Source organism: Eurypyga helias, unplaced genomic scaffold (assembly GCF_000690775.1).
Source record: "Eurypyga helias isolate BGI_N326 unplaced genomic scaffold, ASM69077v1 scaffold16271, whole genome shotgun sequence".
Classification (NCBI taxonomy): domain Eukaryota; kingdom Metazoa; phylum Chordata; class Aves; order Eurypygiformes; family Eurypygidae; genus Eurypyga; species Eurypyga helias.
The window spans coordinates 97866-117550 of NW_010230320.1; the positions used below are offsets into that span (position 1 = coordinate 97866).

The 19685-nt window shown below is 43.0% G+C and overlaps 1 protein-coding gene across 1 annotated transcript in view; it reads left to right on the forward strand.

Moving 5' to 3' along the window:
* SRGAP1 (SLIT-ROBO Rho GTPase activating protein 1) overlaps positions 1 to 19197 on the forward strand; it is a 70912-nt gene extending 51715 nt beyond the window's left edge. The window contains exons 15-21 of the mRNA XM_010160701.1: positions 4447 to 4552; positions 6707 to 6931; positions 7534 to 7613; positions 14845 to 15025; positions 15604 to 15738; positions 15863 to 16208; positions 17972 to 19197. Of these exons, the coding sequence (XP_010159003.1) occupies positions 4447 to 4552; positions 6707 to 6931; positions 7534 to 7613; positions 14845 to 15025; positions 15604 to 15738; positions 15863 to 16208; positions 17972 to 18349 (1451 nt within the window). The 3' untranslated portion in view covers positions 18350 to 19197. The remainder of the gene's footprint in view (positions 1 to 4446; positions 4553 to 6706; positions 6932 to 7533; positions 7614 to 14844; positions 15026 to 15603; positions 15739 to 15862; positions 16209 to 17971) is intronic.
* Positions 19198 to 19685: the final 488 nt, after the last annotated feature.

Consider the following 19685-nt stretch of genomic DNA (forward strand, 5'->3'; position numbering starts at 1 on the left):
TCATCCAGTTCAAGGACAAGGAGTGTTTGCAGAGGAAGTCAATGGGAGATCAATAAATTAATCTTTTCCAAGAGCAATGCAACATTGCACCTCAACAGATTTTCTTGTGGAGGTTGTGATTTGCCAGAGGCAGATAGCTGCCTCTTTCTCTTGACATTTTTGCATTTTATGAAGAATGGACAGGTGTTTCTCAGAGGTGATTAAGTGAAGTCAAAGGGTGAGATTGTAGACTTAAATGATGTCTGAGGAGTCCTCTGAGCTCTCTTCATTTTTTTGTAGTAGGTGGTAGAGGCTTCTTAGATCCCAAGCACCTCTGATGCTTAGATGCCTCATTAATTTTATGGTTACATGGAAAACCAAGCTCCTTATGTTATTAGAGTGCTTTGCTCCATTATTGTGTGATAAAAATACATTAATAGTTGTGGGCACAGGTTCCCAGAAGCTTCCCTTCTCTTGTTTCACCCCACAAATGCCTCCTGTGCTCTGAGCTGCACTGTAGCTCCACTTTGACAGGAGTGCAGTGTTCCCATGCCAAACACCTTCTTGTCTGGCTGGCAGGAAACTTCTCCTGCTTGTGGGTTTGACCCTCATGGCTGAGACATGTCTGGAAGGCTTGTGTGTCAGACCAGAGCTCCTAAAGTTTTGATCTGCTCTGAGACCTGGGAACTAGAAAATAATAACCATTTCTATTTGTGATATTTACCTGATGGCAGTGGTTGATATTCATGTGTCCTTCACACAGATCTCCTTCCTTCCCTCACTCCACAGTCAGAAAAAAAAAAACATTAGTTCTCAGTGTGCTTGGCCTTGCCAGAGGCTTGTCCTGTTGCTTGTTTTTGGGAATGTGAGTCTCATCATATCATTAGAGTAATGAACCAGTTTTCAAATCCCCTGATTACTATTTCTGCTTGGCAGCTAATTGCATTATTAGGACAAGTCATGTAATATCAGCGCTTCAGTTTTCCTAGTTGAGACATGGATATCTCACTGGGCGCTGAGGTAGGGCTAATTACAGTTCTTGAAACTCAGAGTAATGAAAAGAGAGCCTCCAACAGAAGTGCTGAGAGAGAGGAGACACAGCCAGCTTTCTGCAGTGCTGGGATTGTCAGTGGTTCCTCGCAGCAACCAGCTTGTAGTATGGATGGCCATTCTGCCCTGAGGCTCTCTTCTGCAAAACCATGCTTTCTCCTCCTTCTGCTTGGGAAGCAGCAGAGCTGCAAATTCTTTCTGTATGGATGCAGTGAGATCACTCAGTATTCACTCCTTCTTTCCTACATACCCAAACATGCACAGCATATGCATAAGCAACTATGAAATGTGGCTCCTCATTTAAAAGCAGCACACAAATCATAGAATCGTTTAGGCTGGAAAAAGGCCTTTATGCTCATCGAACCTAACACTGCCAAGTCCATCGCTAAACCATGTCCCTAAATGCCACATCTAAAAGTCTTTTACATACCTCCAAGCATGACGACTCAACCCTGTTCCAATGCTTGACAGCCCTTTCTCCCTTAAACCAAATTAGTGCTGAGAAAGAAAAGCAAGCCTTTTGAAATAGCATGGAAAACACAACAATTTACCACTTGGCAGTAGCTTGGATTTTCAATAAAAGGGCTTTCATGGAAACTGGGACTGGGTTACCAGGAAGATATTGGAAATACACGCACCTCATTGCAGTATGTATAGCTTGTAACTGCTTCAGTATAGAGGTGACCTGCTAGTACTTAGTACTGATCATGCTCCTAGTAGGGCAGCTGGGATAGCTCAACACATGGCCATACAGCCAAACTCTCTGCATCTCCTCTGCTGTGTCTGTGCTGCCTCCTGGGACCAGTTCCTGGCTCATGCATCCTGTGAACCATGTCTAGGAGCTGCTTGGAAGAGTTGTAGTTGGCACAGACTGCAAGCACGCTGGGGAGTGTGATAACTGCTGTGTGGTAGCTGCCTGCTGGTGTTGAAGACTGTGCCCCATCTGGTTTAGCTCGCTAGTTTAGACAGAGTTATTGCATCCAGATAGGCAGCACGCTGCTGTAAGGAGCCACTGGACCCACCTAGGAGTCCAGTCAGTGCATTTCTCCAACCTAGTTTGAGTTCAGCAATGCCTGAACCTGGTCCAGGGCCAGTCTCCAGAACTGGCTGGAAGAGGCAGGTCTGCAGCACAAGGCATTAGCCAAGAAAGGCTGTAATGCAGAGGACAGGTCATGATGCTGCGTCACAGCTTCCCTTCAGCTTCCCACATCCAGCACACAGAGCAAAAAGGCTGGAGAGGAGCTGTGCCACAGCACCATCCAGCAGTGCTGATGAGGCAGGGGTGTTGAAAGACGTAACCAAAGCACCTCTGGACCTTCCTCCCTCAGCCCCACTCCATAGAAAATCCACCTGCTCACATGCACACAGACTCAAAACCACGCGGAACTACAACTCTGTGTACAGACACAAACGGGCTTCTCGGAGGGAAGTCAGCTGAGCTGGAGACTCACAAGGCATCCTCACTGTAACAGCAGCTACTTTTGTTGGAGGAATGGTAACTTAAGATACAGGCAAGCTTCTTCTACAGGGTGTGGCTTAGTTTAGGCAGGTGGAGAAAGACCTTGCACTAAAACTGGTGTCTGTGGGCTGTGGAGAACAGCAGCGTGGCACTGCAATACGGAAGTGAGGGTACGAAGCATTGGTGTGTCCCGTGATGTGGTATGCATTGGAAAGGGAGAGGAGAATCGTGGTTGCTTTTCAGATCCTCGCTGTTCAAGTAGCTTCCAGGCTTAGCACATCCCTGCCATGGACTCCAGTTCACTAGTAACCAGAAATGATTCATGCAGTCTACATTTAACAGAAACATAAAAATATATTTCAAGTGCCATAGTCCAGAGAGTGTAATGGCTTGAACTGGTTTTCAGCTGGAGTTCGGGCTCCGCGTGACTCATTAGGTTATAAATTATACAACTTGTCAGCTGTCCTTTTCCTTGCCAGCTCTGCGGCAGCTCACCAGGGACACCGCTCCAGCCTTCAGCTGCTCTGCTATGGAATAGGTTTTTACCTCCTGCAGGAGTTCTGCTTTGCTGCTCCCCCAGTAGTTACCACAATCCAAATGGAAGTCCTTCATGCAAGTGGTTGTGACCTGTTTTCCTTCTGCAGAAATGCTCAAGGAGCCAAGTTTCACCTCATCCCAAACTCGTCTGTTCCGCAGCACACTAGTGATGCTGAGCCAGTGGTATCTCCTATAAATGCAGATGTGGGAACAGGTTTTCCCCCCAGTTTACTACACTGGCATTTCCTAATGAACTATAGCACTTCTGCATGCTAAACAGAAGCCTCACTGCCAACATGCTCTGCTTATGCTTAGTTCTTGGTACCAAACACTGATTACCAGACACCAGTTGTTCCAAGAAACATTAAGTCAACACACATTTTGCATCTACAAATAAATGCTGATTGATAGAATTAGCCATACCAAAGAGCAAACTCAGTTTACAGTTAGCATGTTTTTATGTAAATAATTATTTTAAATGTGTACTCTTAAATATCACATTTTGTCATACAAATGGCTTTTCAGCTATTGGAATCAGCACCTGTTTCTCATTTCCAAGTTTCTGAATACCCGTTTCAGTGCCACTGGTCAGTATTTCTCACATCATCTGCTAAGATTTTCCCTAGATGTTGTTAATTGCAGCATTCCTTCTTGGCTGACATAAAAGGCATTACTGATATTTTAGGTTGTTTCTAACAGTGTCATTTACACAGAAAACACGCTGAGTAAAAAATGGAGATACTGCTTATTTTGAAAAACAATTTATGCTTTTATCCCATCACTACCCCACTTGCAGCCACATAATCTTTCTGACCAACATAGAAGATAATGCACCCTTGTTATAAGACATTAGGAACTGATGCTTTTATTAAGCTGACCTTGTTTTGCCCGCTTGAGAAGATTTTTGGTGAACTGCTATAAAATCATTTGGGAAAATATATGTGATCTTTGTTGCTTACACACCATAAAACATAAGGCACTTCTCCTACTTTGCCATTAAGAGAGCTAGACATTTGATTAAGAAAACTCATTAGAGAAGTTTGGTGATTGGAATATGATACCTGATATGAACATTCAAATATGAGAATGAATCTGTGTTTGAAACTGGTGGCAAACATCTCTCCTTGGTTCCCTCAGGTTACATATGTACTGATTTGTGGGTTTGTGAGCTGTCTAGCTCAGGAAATGGCCAGGGTCTGACTTAGGCAGATTTGTGACTTCTTATATTTAAAGATGCTACTTTTAAACTGTGTGGTTTTAATGAAGGACTTAGAGATCTTATTTTTCTAATAGGCCAAAATGAGAAGATACTGGCTGAGGACTTGTGATGGTAAAGAGTCGAAGTAAACTGAGTGAACGGACTGATTTTATTTTAGACCATCGTATGAAAGGGAACTTAAAATACTTTCTTCTATTTGCAGGAATAGACAATCTCTATGAGAGGGCTCTTCACATCCGCAAACTCCTCCTTACTTTGCCCAGGTCGGTCCTTATAGTGATGAGATACCTCTTCGCCTTCCTCAACCAGTAAGTGCTTTATAATTCCCTGAGGTACTCTATCTTTATCTGCCTTGCTCTGCTGGTATTCAAGTTCTTTGGGTTTACTCATACTTTATGTATTATTTAGATTTAAACTCCATTGAACTCAAAAGATGATCTTTTAATTTGCAACGAAAATAGAGGAAAACACTGGTTTTCATTTAAATTAAAGTGCCAATTGTCCAAAATTGAGCAAGGTTTTAGTAAGACAAAGTGTCCTCTGAAATAGGGAATGCAGGCGACAGCATTAAAGCTGGTAACAAAATAAGATGATAAGAAAATTTTAAAAAAAACCCAAACCGTAACTACATTAAAAATAGTTTAATTCATTTAAAAGTAAAAATATTTTTTTCCTTTCTTCAAGCTGATTTTAATCTCCTGATGGGAAAAACAGTACATTCAAGCAGCACAGGCACTACAAGCTACCTATTTGATGCAAGGCACTGGCAGGGTGGGACTTTGTGCTGCTGCTGCTGTCTTCTGGTAACAGGACCACCAGTACAGAGAACATACATCCCTTGTGCATGGTTTGATATAAAGTAGCTTGGTTCTCACACTGCGAAACACAGGCAGGAGGAAGCTAGAAGGAGGGTCGTGTGAGAAAGGGAAAGCGTTGTTTGTGTCTTCATCATCCCAGAAAAACTTCTTCATTCTCAAAGAAAAAATAAAAGACAGGTTGGGCAATTGCAGTGTGCTTCTCCCTCCAGTCCTTGACAGCCCTCTCTGGTTTTGCTGGCTCCAGTATTTTCACTGAAAATTTTGCTGCTTGTGCCCTTTGCCCTGATTCTCGCTTTCCTCTTTCTGCTGCCATGTTGTCTGTTTCCTGTTGTATCTGTTTTCATATTGCCTTTTTCCTCTTTTTTCCCTAAATTTGTCCTCTGCTGATTCACTCTGTCTTTATGACCTTCCCCATTTCATCTGTCCTGTCTGTTCCTATAGAAACAGGGTCTTTGCAGCCAGGTTATGTGTGCCTGTCTGTATTTACAGCTGTTCCCACTTCCTTTCTTCTAGTAATTTCTATAACACTCTCAAGCAATATTTAAAAGGGGGCAGAGATCTAAAGTTTTGTGAGAATAACCATTCATTTGAAACATGAATTCATCCCCCAAAAGTGACTCTGTAAATGTCTCAAAGGCTTATATCACAGCTTCTCCTCTACTCAGACATCCAGATTGACCAGAGCCATATGAGGTGTACTTGTTACATGGTCATGTTAGCTACATCTGCGCTCTCCGCCGGAATGCAATTCAGAAAGCAGGCAAAATCCCTTACCGCCTCCAGATTGCTCCTGGTGCATCCACAGGAAAAAAACATTCCCACACTTTGACTCTGTGCAAATCCGATTCTGCTTTTTGCATATGCCTGCTTGGCAACATGAAGTCGTCAGACCTCATGGCAGACCTCACCTGGTCTAGCCTCCTGCTTAAAGTTTCTAGGGTTAGAGGAAGTCGTTCCAAGGCTTCGTCCAGTCAAGAACCCCAAAGGGCAGAGAATCCACGGCCTCTCTGGGCAGTCAGTCCCAGTGCTTGGTCACCCTTACAGTTAAGAATTTTTTTCCTGCTTCCAGTTGGAACATCCTTTGCTGTGACTTGCGTCTGTTGCTTCTCATCCCTTTGCTGTGCACCTATGTCTGGCTTTTAGGCTGTATGGTAAAGACAGAAATCACAAGTCACAAGGCCTTTTGCAATATCCAGGGACTTTGTTGCCTACGGAAGACAGTTCAGTCTGCCTAAGTTATATAGCCAGTTGAAGGGAGAGAGGCATCACGGTCTGATGAGATATGATAGGCATGTATGCTCACTTCAGATCCAGTCCACTTGAGCCTCCAAGGATAAGCACTGATGAGACAGAAGCAGCAGCAGTTCATGCATTTTACATTAGCCCATTAGGTCAACATGCACTAAACACAGCAGTATGGGAACACATGCATATACATGCATACATGTATGTGCTATAAACTCACTTTATAATGTACACAGCCTATGGAAAAATCCCCTTTTTTGTTTTGTAACTTTATGTGGGATTAGGTGTCAAAAACAGGAAATCTCTAAATTCTGATAGAAAATAAAGTTTCTCCAGTTTTCAGAGTAAGGTTAGTCGCAGTGAAAAAGTGAATTTTTCTTGATTTTTCTGTTATAACAGCCTTTCGCAGTACAGTGATGAAAACATGATGGATCCGTACAACCTGGCCATTTGTTTTGGGCCAACCCTGATGCCTGTTCCAGACATACAAGACCAGGTGTCTTGTCAGGCACATGTGAATGAGATAATCAAAACTATCATCATCCATCACGAGGCTATTTTTCCAGATGCTAAAGAACTTGATGGCCCAGTGTATGAAAAATGCATGGCTGGAGATGACTACTGGTAAGTCAGAATATAACCCTTCAGTCTTCTTAACAGAATCATTAGCCTGGTTGTCTGGGTAAGTCCTATGATAAGAATTACTTTCACACACAATGGAAGTATGAAGATAAATGAGAAGAGCATTTAGGTTCACATAATAAAGTGTTAGCTATAAAAAAACATGAAGCAAAGGCAGTTATGATGGGGGTCCCTACAACATGTTGTGGAGAAAGCTGCCCTTGATTTCAGCCAGACACAGCCAGAATTCCAGGTGCACTGTGCAAGAGCGTGCAGCCAGGTAGGAAACTGGCTCTGTGGCTGTGAACCACTTTAACAATTTCATCTTATGATGCCTTCCCCCTGCTCCTTTCCTCTCTTAGCAACACACACTCCCTTTTTATAAATTAAAGGATTCAAAGGTTCTGGGAACTTCTTATTAACTGAAGACATTGTTTGAAGGAGAGGTGTGTGGGCTTCTTCAGTAGCTGTTTATTCAAGGCATGCCATGAGAATTATGTTGCACATGAGTTTATAACATTATAAGGATAATTTTAAATAATCTCATGGGGGTGGCATGTTTTTGATATTTGTCTCTCTCTACTCGACCTGTTGTTTGGCTTCAGTGACAGCCCCTACAGCGAACATGGTACATTGGAGGAAGTGGACCAGGATGCCAGTACAGAGCCCCATACCAGTGAAGACGGTATGTCTGTTATGTTCCTGCGCCTTTGATGGGAGAACGTTTTGTGGATGTTTCATGCGGGAGACCTCCTTCCTTTCCTAGTTGTCTCTGATTTGAAAGAAGGGGATTTCAGTCCTGGTGTTTTGTAGCAAAGCCGGCATCTTTAATTTTAATCTCTGTTTGTGTGCTTTCTCGCTCTGATTCATCTGTGTTTGACCAGCTGTTTCCTTGTTCTGTCCTGATTTGCCCAGTCACAGGAAGGGCAAGAGAGAAACTATTTCAGTCAGCACATAGTATTTTCTGATATAATGTTACATTTTTAGTGACTCTGTCTTTTGTCTGCAAAAACTTACCAAAAGAGTGTCTTTAAATATTTCAGCTAAGGGATATTTGCCATTCAGTGGGTGCTATTTTGATATGAATTTGAAAGCTGTTCCATCTAAAGGATTTATACCTACTGAAAAACGGGTGTGTGCCGCCTACAGTGAAACTTCTGAACAATAGTGATTTGTTGTAAATATTAATCACATTTACTCTGACAGTTCTGGGTACGATAGATATCCATGAAAAGTCTGATGCATCTCTATTATATCAATTCTTTTTAGCCCAGTTTCCTAAAAGTGTATTTGACTGTGACATATTTCAGTTGGACCATCCTTTGTATGTCCCTCCCAGTAGATTCTGCCCAGTTTTAAGTAAATGTAACAGATGGAACGAGGTGTCAAAATTGTTAAATAACTACCATTTTCCTGACAATTGGTAGCCAGTTAGAGGTGAAGAATTCAGAATAATGCTTCTTGTAGGGAGGAGCTGCAGTGTGAACTCACTGTGTACCTGGCCAGCACACAACCCTGACGAAGCAATGAGCACACGTGCACTTAGCACCAGCAGAAACAAAAGCTGCCCCTTGTCCATCTCAGAGGATGTGTGGAAGGAGGAAGAGGAAGAAACAGGTGGGGAAAGGGCAGGAAAAGACCTTTAGCAGAGAAGTTCTTTTTTTTTAAAAAAAAGGAAGTCATAAGGGATGCTGGTTAGGAGCTGGGATGATTGCCATAGGGAAGGGGAACAGGAAGGTGTATCTATAGGAAGTCTAGCTACACTGGTCTCATTGCACACAGAACAATGTAAACAATAGTTCCACTCTAGCGATACCCATCTGCCTTGTCATGTAGACAAGCCATCAGTGACAGATTGCCTGTCTCTTTCCAGGTAAGTAGTCTCTATCAGTGCTGCCCTTGGGAGAGGAGGTGTAGTTGGGTGGGCAGGAATCACAGAAGGCAGTAAAAACAAGGATAGGGGAGAAGTCAATGTTAATTGTCTGCCAGGGGTGTATACCTGTGCCAGCACCCGCAGTAGAGACTACTGATGGTTTTGCAAGGCAGTCTGTACGTGGGTTCCTCTTGACCAGCTCTGTAGAGCTAAACCCACTGTCTTTCTGCAACACAGCTCTGCTAAATGGTGTGAACAAACTCATAATTGCACTGTATTTTTCCAAGACAACGTAGCTATACTTATAAAAGTTTCTTCTTCCGTTGGAGATATGAAGCAAGAGTGGAAGCTGAAGGATGTCTGTCTGTCATTTAGAGTACAAGTGAAGTAGCAGGCGACACACTAGTTCAATATATTGGGGCTAACTTTAGGGCCCTGTAAGCAAACAGAGGTCCAAGTGGGCGTGGAAAAGAAGTGCAGCTTTTCAACAGCAGTCAAAAGTGGTTACTTCAAAACTGGGCCTAGAAAGATGAAAACATCAGCAGGATCCAGAAGAGCAGGACCATGGCGCAGCATAGTGCATCACTTGTGCTTCGATAATCATGAGCTCTAACCCACCACTGTGTTGTTATAACAACAATCTTACATTCCTGTTGTGATGCTACCTGTGTTACGTCTGTGTCAGTGCTGAAGACAAACCCTGAAGAGAATAGCTGTCAACAGGACGAAGTTCCGTTAAGATGTAGCTGCTCAAGGCATGTTTTTTTGTTCACCAGATTGGCCGGCAATTTAATTGTAGTTGCCCCATTGCACCTTTGTAATTAATTTGGTGCCAAAAGGAAGCAGACGTTTGTGTTTACAGAGAAATAATTGTTATCACAAAAATATTTGTAATCTAGGGAGATACTGCTGCAGAGATAAAGATTAGCAAGCCTGGATCGTATACAAAACAGTGTGGGTCTTCAGTTCCCAGTCTGCAAGCACTAACCCTTTTTTTTTCCATGGATACGTCTTTTAAATTAAACACATTCACCATCGCTTTGCACATACATTCATGTGTTTGTCCTTTGGACAATTCCTTTTAAAAAATGTTCTAGACACCAGATATGAGAATAGGTGAGAAATTTTCAATCTGCATATTGAACTTCATGAGAGCCACTGATGGACACGTGGCAGACAAAAAAAAAAGCTTCTACTGAAGGGTCAGGAGTATTTTGGGGGTTTAATGTGATTGATTCATTGATTATAAGCTGGATGCATCACCATCATCTGTATGTGGAGAGAGCGAAAGGGAGGCGCAGCATTGCTACTGTATTGATGAGACACGTACTTCTGTATTTCCCTCTGTTGGGAGATGGAAGAAGCAGATTCCATAAATGCGAGGGGGAAGGGGATGTTTATGCTGATATTGAAAATCTGATTATTTTTATGCTAAAATGAATACATACGCAAGACCAAGCAGCTAACCCTATAAGAATTACAGGGTTATTGAGACATAATCCAAAGGCTCTGATCAAAAGAGAAAAGATTTATTTCTCTACTTCAGTTATGGTTTTTACAAGAATTATTTGCTGGATAAGGTTAAACTACAAGTGAATATCTGTGCCTGTTAGAATAAACCCATCTGTGGGTGCTGGCTCAGAAGCACTAGGAACCTTTAATTACTGTTTAGGAAACAACAAGATTTTTTTAAATTATGGCTGCAAAGGTAAAATCTGGTAGCTGGAGGAAAAGAAGGCTGGGGCTTACTGAGCATATAAATAACTGCTTAATCTTAAGCATATAAATAGCCTTTTTTTTCCCCCTAAGGTTAGTGGTGTTCTGTTGATCACTGAAAAGGAAGAGGGAAGGAGATGGAGATGCATTTTACTGTATTGTTTTCAGTGTTTTTTAAATGTGCAGAAAGTGTACCTGTTAAGGAAAACACATAAGTTTCTTCTGTCTCCTAAATCTAGAAATGAAATTTAATTTGTGAAGTTCAGAACATTTGTACTCAAGCTGAAACACCAAAAAAACCTATCTGTAAGTTTGCAGCAGAAGAGACTTTACCAGAAAGTGCCTCTGCAGTAAAGATTCAAAGGATATTGTTCATGTTATGCTGAGACAGTTTTTAGCGTATTTCCTTTACCTTCAGTTTGCTGGAGATTTTTTTATTCTTGTTGGATGCATGTGGAAAAGGGTGACTAGGATTGTTTTCAAAGGAAGTAAGAGAGAATTTCCTGAGGAAGCTAAACGGATAGGTTTCTCCTGGGAAAACATACATACAATTAATATCAAACTGTTCACAGATACCTCATAAACACTGGGTAAAAATTGAGATGGTAGTTCTGCTGGAAACAAAAATTACAGGGACACCTAAGACTGTGAGTTACTGTTGTATCCCCAGCACATGGTAATTTTCAGTAGTGCATGCTGTGATCCACATCTTGCCAAATTCTGTTCTGTCAACACCTTGCAACATTGCTTTGCTTTGCTGTTCCCCAGTCAGAGAACTGCTGTCCTGAAGACAGGACTTTGAAATTGCAAAGCTGCTGTTCTCTGCTGGGATGCAGAAGAGGGTGAAGACATTGGGAGATAGTGTCTTCCCAGGGAGACTCTATTCTCGACAGCCAGGGTACATCTGGGAGAACTGAGGAAGAGCAGAGCAACAGCAAACCTGCCAAACAAACATGCAGGGGATGGTCTCCCCACTTTTCCTTAGCAACTTGTGCCCTGAGGTGGGGAGGGAAGTGCAGTGCCACTGCAGTGCCATCACCTCTGTAGGGAGGTTAGTACTACACCTGGCACCAAAATTAAAATTAGCACTTACATTTCTTCTGGCCTTTCTGCTTTTCCAAACAGTGGAAGCTTTTCCCACAGTTCGTCAGTTTGTCCTAATTTTTCACTTCCATAGCATTGCCTTAGTCCCTAGAGAGGATAGCTGGTGAGATCCTGTATATCATCAAATAGTTCTTGCTATTGTAGGCGAATGCCCCCAGGTATGGACAAAGCAGCGCAACTACATTTCCCTCCAAGCTGTCGATTTTGCTGTTAGACATGCAGTACCACACAGAATTTGAGTTACAGATCCCAAATTTAGCTTTCATCACCTTTGCTTTTTTGGAAATGCTTGTCTGTAACCTTGTTATCAAATCACTTAACTTTTCAAAATGCATTTATTCCTAGGAGTAACTGTCATGGTACTTTGGTTTTAACTGTTAAGGCTTGACCTGTGACAAGGTGAATTACTGTTCAAATACAGTCTCAGTACTGTTTGCTGTAGGAAAGTTCTCTGCATGTAAAAGCAACATTCAGGCAAAGAAAACACTCCTTTCAAAATAGCAAAACCTGTCTGAACTTGATTTTGGTTCTATTAAAAAAAACTATGCAAGATCTACTGGGCGCTCCTCCCTGAGGAGGTGGGTTTTGTTAACCAGGGAGTCTAACAGAGGTGTCTCAAAAGTCACATCCATTATGGGTACATGACCAAATCATGCAGGTGGTTCCAGCGGGTCAGTTTCCAGCAGACCTCTGAGAAAGTGTGTGAGTCCTGTAGGCCATGGAAGGGTACAAAAACCAGATTCTCATCATGTGCCACACTTAGATTACTGTAATTCCACTAAGGGAAGCAGAACTATTTCTAGTTTAGTCCATTAATTTGTAAATAAAAAGACTTTAAACTCAAATGTGGGATACTATGTGGTCTGTTGAAATTAGCAGAGAAATGGGAAATCCCATAGCTAATCAGTGTAGGGGTTTATCAATCAATCCACTACCCATGACCATTTCCACTTAATTTCAGAGAACATCTAAGGAAAATATGTACAGGAAATTTGGGATTTTCTTACTTGCTTTGCATTTTAAAGTATTACCCGTTAGTGCGTGACTGGCTTTTTGAAACCTTGGAGCTTTTGCTTCTGAATTTTTGACCCACTTTTCCATAACCCATAACTTACCTGCAGACTGAGAACAGGGTGTTCATACAAATGTCTGCTCCTTTTCAATCCTACCTGATCCCAGTAATACCACCTTATAAAAAATTCCGCAAGCAACGTGCATGATGCATGTAAAAACAGCGTTCTTTTGCCAGTATTACGTTATTGCCATTCGATTTAATACTGCCCTCTTAAATATGATGTAAGACAAACAGGCATGTTTAATTTTATTTCTCTTCATTTGGCAATAACATTTCTCTATGCCTATAGTCGCTTTGTCACAGCTGTAATTTCTGTTAGAGATATACTGTAGATGGAGTATCTAGAAATGATGGTGTATTAGAATACATGATTAATATATACGCCAGCATTAAAGGTTTCCCAGTTTTCCAGAATGTTTCTTTCTTTGTCATCTTTACATTTTCTTTGCTTAAAAACTTAAAACCGAGAGGCCTGTTGCCTGCCACCCACCAACCAGGGAATACCTGACAGCGAGCCGTCCACTCATGATGCATTTTCAGGAATTAACACTGTTGTTGCTAGAGTTTTATTTGCATTTATACAATCAATGGAATTTTGCTGGCCTACAATACCTTGGCATTTGTAACAGTGAATTCCCCATACCACTGTATGCCGTCTCTGGAAAGTTTCCGAGTCTGTAACTCCTGAACACCCTGCAGTTTGTCACTGATGGGAGCTCAGAGTGTGACTGCAGAAGCAGCAAACCCCAAGACAGCCTTCTGCAGACTGAGCAAGTTACTAAAAAAAAAAAAAAAAGCTGCCAACTATAACCTCAATAAAGGTGCTATCATTATGTTCCCTTGCTGCAGGATGAAGTTAATTTTAAGAAGACATTCCTGTGCAAAATGTTGTCATAAAGGGACAGCGGCTTTCATTACCAGCCTGGTTCTTTAGGGAATTACAACCTCAGCGATTTTAATTTGCACCAGACAGAAAGTTGCTGTGCTAGTCATTAGCCCAGATGTTAATTTCCATCTAAATATTGCTCTAATTATGTAAAGAAATTTGTCATATGGGGGCTCTTGAGTTACTGGAATCAACAAAGCTTATGATTTTTGAAACGTGTGTTTTGCAGGTTTTTCTTTACATTTTGAGACTGTGATGATAAATTTTAATCTTTTTGAGCTCAGGTGCTTTTAGCTGTGTGCAGAAGAAGCTAGAGGTTGTTAAAGTGACGGCTGTTGCACTGGTGTTCGGGCACAGCTCTGAAGACACCTGCGAGCAGACGTTGAGCAGGGGCCCTTCACTGACATAAGCGTAGGTTACAGGACAGAGTCCACAACCAGCATAAGGCTGAATTTACCAGCATACTGACGGGACATTAGCCAGGACTGCCACAACCAGTGTTTGGCTTCAGATAATACCAGCCTTCCCTGCAGAAACCAGAGGAACTGGGGATGTGGGAGCAGGCAGATCTGCCTTAGGCAACTTCAGGCCACACGGGGACCAACCCTGCGGAGGAATCATCCGTAGGCAGCCTGGAGCCATCTCCCTCAATGAGAAAGTGTGTTAAAAGAGCAGATTTAAAGCACTAGGCTTCGATGTTGTGTAAAACGCGAGGTTTTCACTAGGTTTGCACACTCATCACATAAAAGACAGAAATCTGATAGCCCAATTAGGCAGTTTGTCCCTAAATCCTGCCTTCCTTCCTTTGCCATTGCAGGTGTTGAAGGCACTCCTGTTTACTTTTCCTTTATCACGCTGCTTCCTCAGACCTCTGGTTGTTCATCTGGGTTTGTTCATCTTATTTTCAGAGGTCTTCATTGCCTGGTCTCCATCCCACTCCCCAGCCAAGAAGGAGCCCTTGCAGCAGGAGGCAGAAGCCTCTCTGCCAGCAGCAGCTATTGCAGCATTTGAGTATGCTGTTATGTTTTCCGCAACTTGCAAAGCAACCCAGATGTTTCACACTCGGGGCACAGATTATGTTTCTTTGTGTGGGACACATCGTAACTACTGCCTGAAGTCTGCCTTAGCTCAGCTGATCTCTGTCAGCTCTGCTCAGTAAGAATGAACACTGAGCAAACGCAGTACGTGGGTTTTGTGAAACAGAAATGAGCAGATAAGCTGGTGTGAAGTCTGATACCTGTTCTTCTTCCCTCCCTACCCAGAGTGTGAGCCCATAGAAGCTATAGCCAAGTTTGACTACGTTGGAAGATCTGCACGAGAACTCTCTTTCAAGAAAGGCGCTTCCCTTCTGCTCTATCACCGCGCGTCTGAAGACTGGTGGGAAGGAAGGCACAACGGAATTGATGGCCTTGTCCCTCACCAGTACATAGTGGTGCAGGATATGTAAGCAGTGTCTGGTGTGACTGGGTTCTTGGTGGGCTATAAAAACACGCTGAAGCAATTAACAAAGTGATTTCCAAATGGGACAGTGGTTTGAAGGCTCAGATAGATTAAACATTTGCCTTCTATGCAGGATGCCTTTGTCTTTATTGCCATGAATTGACAGCTTTTAATCAAAAGCTACTGCTAGGCTAAGCTACTTTGTTTGTGGATGTGTTCCCAGTACATTACGAGACAGATGCTGCTGCATCTATTTTAATTTGACTACCTCTTTGTAGCAATTGCTGACATTTAACTTCAGAATAGCAAGGGCTGGAGAAAGGCAGCCCTGAACTCTTCTTTTACAGTATTAAGCACGTGCTTTGCCAAGGATGACAAAGTTCTTGTTTACAGAAGGGTTACAGTCAAAATGTGAAGAGCTCAATAAACAGAAGGCTTATAAACAATATTCGGAGACATGGAGGGGCTGCAGTGCATTATAACATGCTCACTTTTCTTAAGGGGATTAAAACCTGGAAGTGCCAAGATGCTATCACACATAACTCCCTGACTTCCCATCTCACTGTGTGTGTTCTGTTCAGGGATGACACTTTCTCAGATACACTGAGCCAAAAAGCAGACAGCGAGGCCAGCAGCGGACCCGTAACTGAGGACAAGTCATCATCGAAGGACATGAACTCTCCCACTGACCGTCACTCTGACGTGTATTTAGGAAGGTAAGCTTGAGCATAACATGTTTTCAATAGTACTGCTGACAGCTCAGGTAACAGCAATTGCGTCTCTGCATGCTTGTGGTGAGTCACGACAGCTTGTCCTGTAACCACTTCTTCTTTGGCACAGGCAGAGAAAGAGATCGGAACCTCCACCTCCTCTAAGACGTCCTGGGAGGAGCAGCGATGGTCACTGCCCCGTACACCCGCCTCACCCTCTCTCCAACTCGGCTGTGGAGCTAGGTTCCCCCAGCCTGGCAACTCACTGCAGTCCCAGAGCCCTCCTTCAGAATCGCAACCTCAATGCCGACAGCCCTGAAAGGAGGCGTAGGCCTGGCCACGGCAGTCTCACTAACATCAGTAGGCACGATTCTCTAAAGAAGATTGATAGCCCTCCAATTAGAAGATCTACATCATCTGGCCAGTACACAGGTTTCAATGACCATAAACCACTGGACCCAGAGTCAATAGCTCAGGTTTGTCTCTTTTTTTTATTTCATGTCACTCTGAGGAGCACGTCTCGGTGAATAACAAAGCGCAGAGCACGTACACTGGGCGGGGGAGGGGGGCGTGGTGTGTGCAGGAGACTTTTTAAATGGAGTGCTTGTGAAAGAGGATGCATTAAGGGATCCTGGGTAGAAACAGCACAAGGGGGAATAGACACTGCAGAAGCAATAAAACAAAATTATTTCCTGTTATACCGTAATGAAATTGCCTCTGCCACCCAGAACGCTAGGACAGTATATGATTACAACAGCTATGTAAATCTGTGTGCTCTGATGAACGCCAGCCTAGTCTAACTTGCATGTAATTAGTGTTCAATTATTCCTCAGTATTATGCTTTGCATAATCACTGACTGGCAAGTAGTGACCATTGCCATTCAAAGCACAGATTTACATTCCAGGGCCCTGTGGATTTTCCATAGATTTCATGTAGTTCATACCGTATGTTGATTTGAGGCTTGTAGTTGTGTGTGCAAACATGATGTGCAAGACATTCCACCTGCATAAATCATGGGCTGTCTTGTCCCTGTGTGAACGCTCACGAGTCTTATTCCTGGCAGTGAAGAAGTGAGAAGGGTTCAACAGGGAGCATCCTGATCATCAAATTGGTCTGTTGTACACGGCTGGTAACAGCTCTTGAGCAAATCGATACCGCTGTCTTCAGAACTCGCGTTTTGTCTAGGGAGTATAACACGATTACTAGGGGCACCCTGAGGGTACAATATGATTGCAAAAGTATTTTATAACAATGCTGGCACTCGTGTTTTAAAATTTAATGTACTAGTGATGCTTGCCTTCAAACTCCACTTCCAACAAGGGATAGAAGGGACTGTCATGCTTAGGACAGAAAGCTGAATCATGCATTAGAGAGTTAGAAAATGTAAATGTTGTTACTCATTTATTTTACTCTAAGTTATTTATTTACTTTCCTGGAACCACACACAGTGCTGTTGGGTTTAAGATCTTTTATTTTGATGCATGAGCTAGTGATCATTCAGCAGTGAGAGAATCCAAACTTTGCATGAGAGTTACTGTGAGCAAGCAGGAGCACTGGATACTTAACTTCAATTGTATCTCAGTGCCACTGAAAGATGGTAAATTAGTGTCTTGGTGCATTTTTTCAGCATTTGTGCCAGAAGTCCTGAGGAAAAAAATAATTTCCTAGGTAAGCTAACTGAACAATGTTTTGCAGTTTTTTTCTGCTTAAAATTTAGCTTTAGAGAAACAGGAGGAGAAAAGAGCGGATAGACAAATAAGCTTTGTTTTCTTACAAAATCTGATTTATAATCCCTGTCAGGGAATACAGATCCTGAACACCTGGGGCACTAGATGAGGGGATCAGTCAGCTAAGTGGTAGCAATTTTCACAGCCATCAGTACCCAAGAGATGACAGAAATCTTCATAGTTAAAAATACTGCTAAGCAAATATCTATTGTCGTGACAATCACTTAATGAAATGGCTTGTGGGCTTTAGTTTAATTGATTTTTTAAATTTTTCAGATGAATTTCGACTTTCTCATGTGAACAGGTTAAATATTTAACATCCAGCCAGAGCTGTCATCTTGTCTTTCACATAAACCTGGTGGAAATTTGGGTTTAGCACTATAATACTGTTAAAGAGGGGGTGGTTGCCAAATTAACTCATGCATGTTTCACCCCCTCTTCCTGCTCCTGCCATGCTTTGCACTCAGTAGCAATTCAAGTGATGTGCTGCTCTCTTTGTGCTCTGACCCAGGACATCGAGGAGACGATGAACACGGCGCTGAACGAGCTCCGTGAGCTGGAGCGGCAGAGCTCAGCGAAGCATGCCCCCGATGTCGTGTTGGACACCTTGGAACAAATGAAAAACACCCCCACCCCTGCCACCTCCACAGAGTCGCTCAGCCCGCTACACAGTGTCGTTTTAAGGAGCTCTGAGCCTCAGATCCGCCGTAGCACTAGTTCTTCCAGTGACACCATGAGTACTTTCAAGCCCATGGTGGCTCCTAGAATGGGAGTGCAGCTGAAACCTCCTGCTCTTAGGCCAAAACCTATTGTTCTTCCAAAAACGAATCCTAGCATAGGGCCTTCCCCTCCTTCCCAGGGTCCAGCCGACAAATCTTGCACAATGTAGACAGCTCAGCCACCCACTCTGCCCGGCTGGGATATGCTAGAGAAAGGGATGGATTAATGATAGAAGTCAGGGCTCCATAGCATCGTTTGTTCATGTTTGTAACTGGAGAGGCTTTGTTTTTCAGTGTTTTTGAATGTATTGTCTGAAACTAGCTACATTAACTTGGGCATTTGTATTTTGTATGGTTTCAATTAAAAGAAAAACTGGACAATTGTGCATCGTTTTAAAAAACAAACTTAGACTTACTTGAAAACTTGATGCTGCACCATTTGTAATAAAACCAACACGGATCACAAACAGCTTGCCACGTTGTACCATACTTCACAGTCTTACTGTAGCTATATAATAACAGATCTTGCACAAAACTAAGGGGTGGGGGGGTCAGGGGAGGTGAGACCTCGCCTTTCTGGGTCACCAAACCAAATCTCAAGCAGGTTAGTAAGAGCTGAAATCCAGCATGTGAGGATTAAGTGTCTGTGTGGAATGTTTAAGTCATCTCAGGCCACGTTTCTTATTGAAGACACACACAAAGTCCACCGAACCCTCACAGCTCTCACAATTGGCACCGCGTCTTAGCTTTCTTGTTGGCAGTCACACAAGAGACAAGCGCTGGATGGGTCTGGAGATCACATTCCTCTCACCCACAAAAAGCAGCATTCCAGGTCACAGCTAAAGCACATCTCCAGGATAGTGTCTAGAAACTCCTTTTGCTGTCCCCTCTAGCAGTGTACCTTTTTCTGTGACGCTAGACCTTCATTCCCTGATACCTCATTTTTCACAAGAGCTAAATTCATTTGAAGTTCATAGTTGAGCGAGCCGGGCTCTGGGGAGTACGTGAATCTGTTGGTCCATTAGGCAGGCTGATAGGCGATTAAAAGGATCAACTGCAGAGTAATTCAGCAAAGTATCCCGTTGACTTTATTGCTCGGCGTCCAATTAAAGACATGATTTGGGTTGTAATAGTTGGCGTTTCGAGCTGACCCGGCTGCCTCGCGCTGCGCAGGCACTCTGCGCGCGTCCTCGGCTGTGCTGACGGCAGCAAGGCAGGGACTCTGCGGTGGGACATCTGCCAGCGATGCGGGGGTCACTTACAGGACAGGCAGATGAATTTCTACCGCCTAGATTCAAGCTGACAGAAGATTTCCCTAACTGCTTTTCCCCCCTCTTCCCCTTTTTCCCAGATGACAGAAATCAGTACCTTTCTTATGTCTGTGTGAGTGAAGATGCAACTTTGCTTAGCGCTCTGTTGTTAAACCTTGTTAGGCGTGAACTAAACGTACGGCTGTTTTGCACATTGCAACAGTAAGCCATAGTCTTATTTCTGTGACTATTTTCC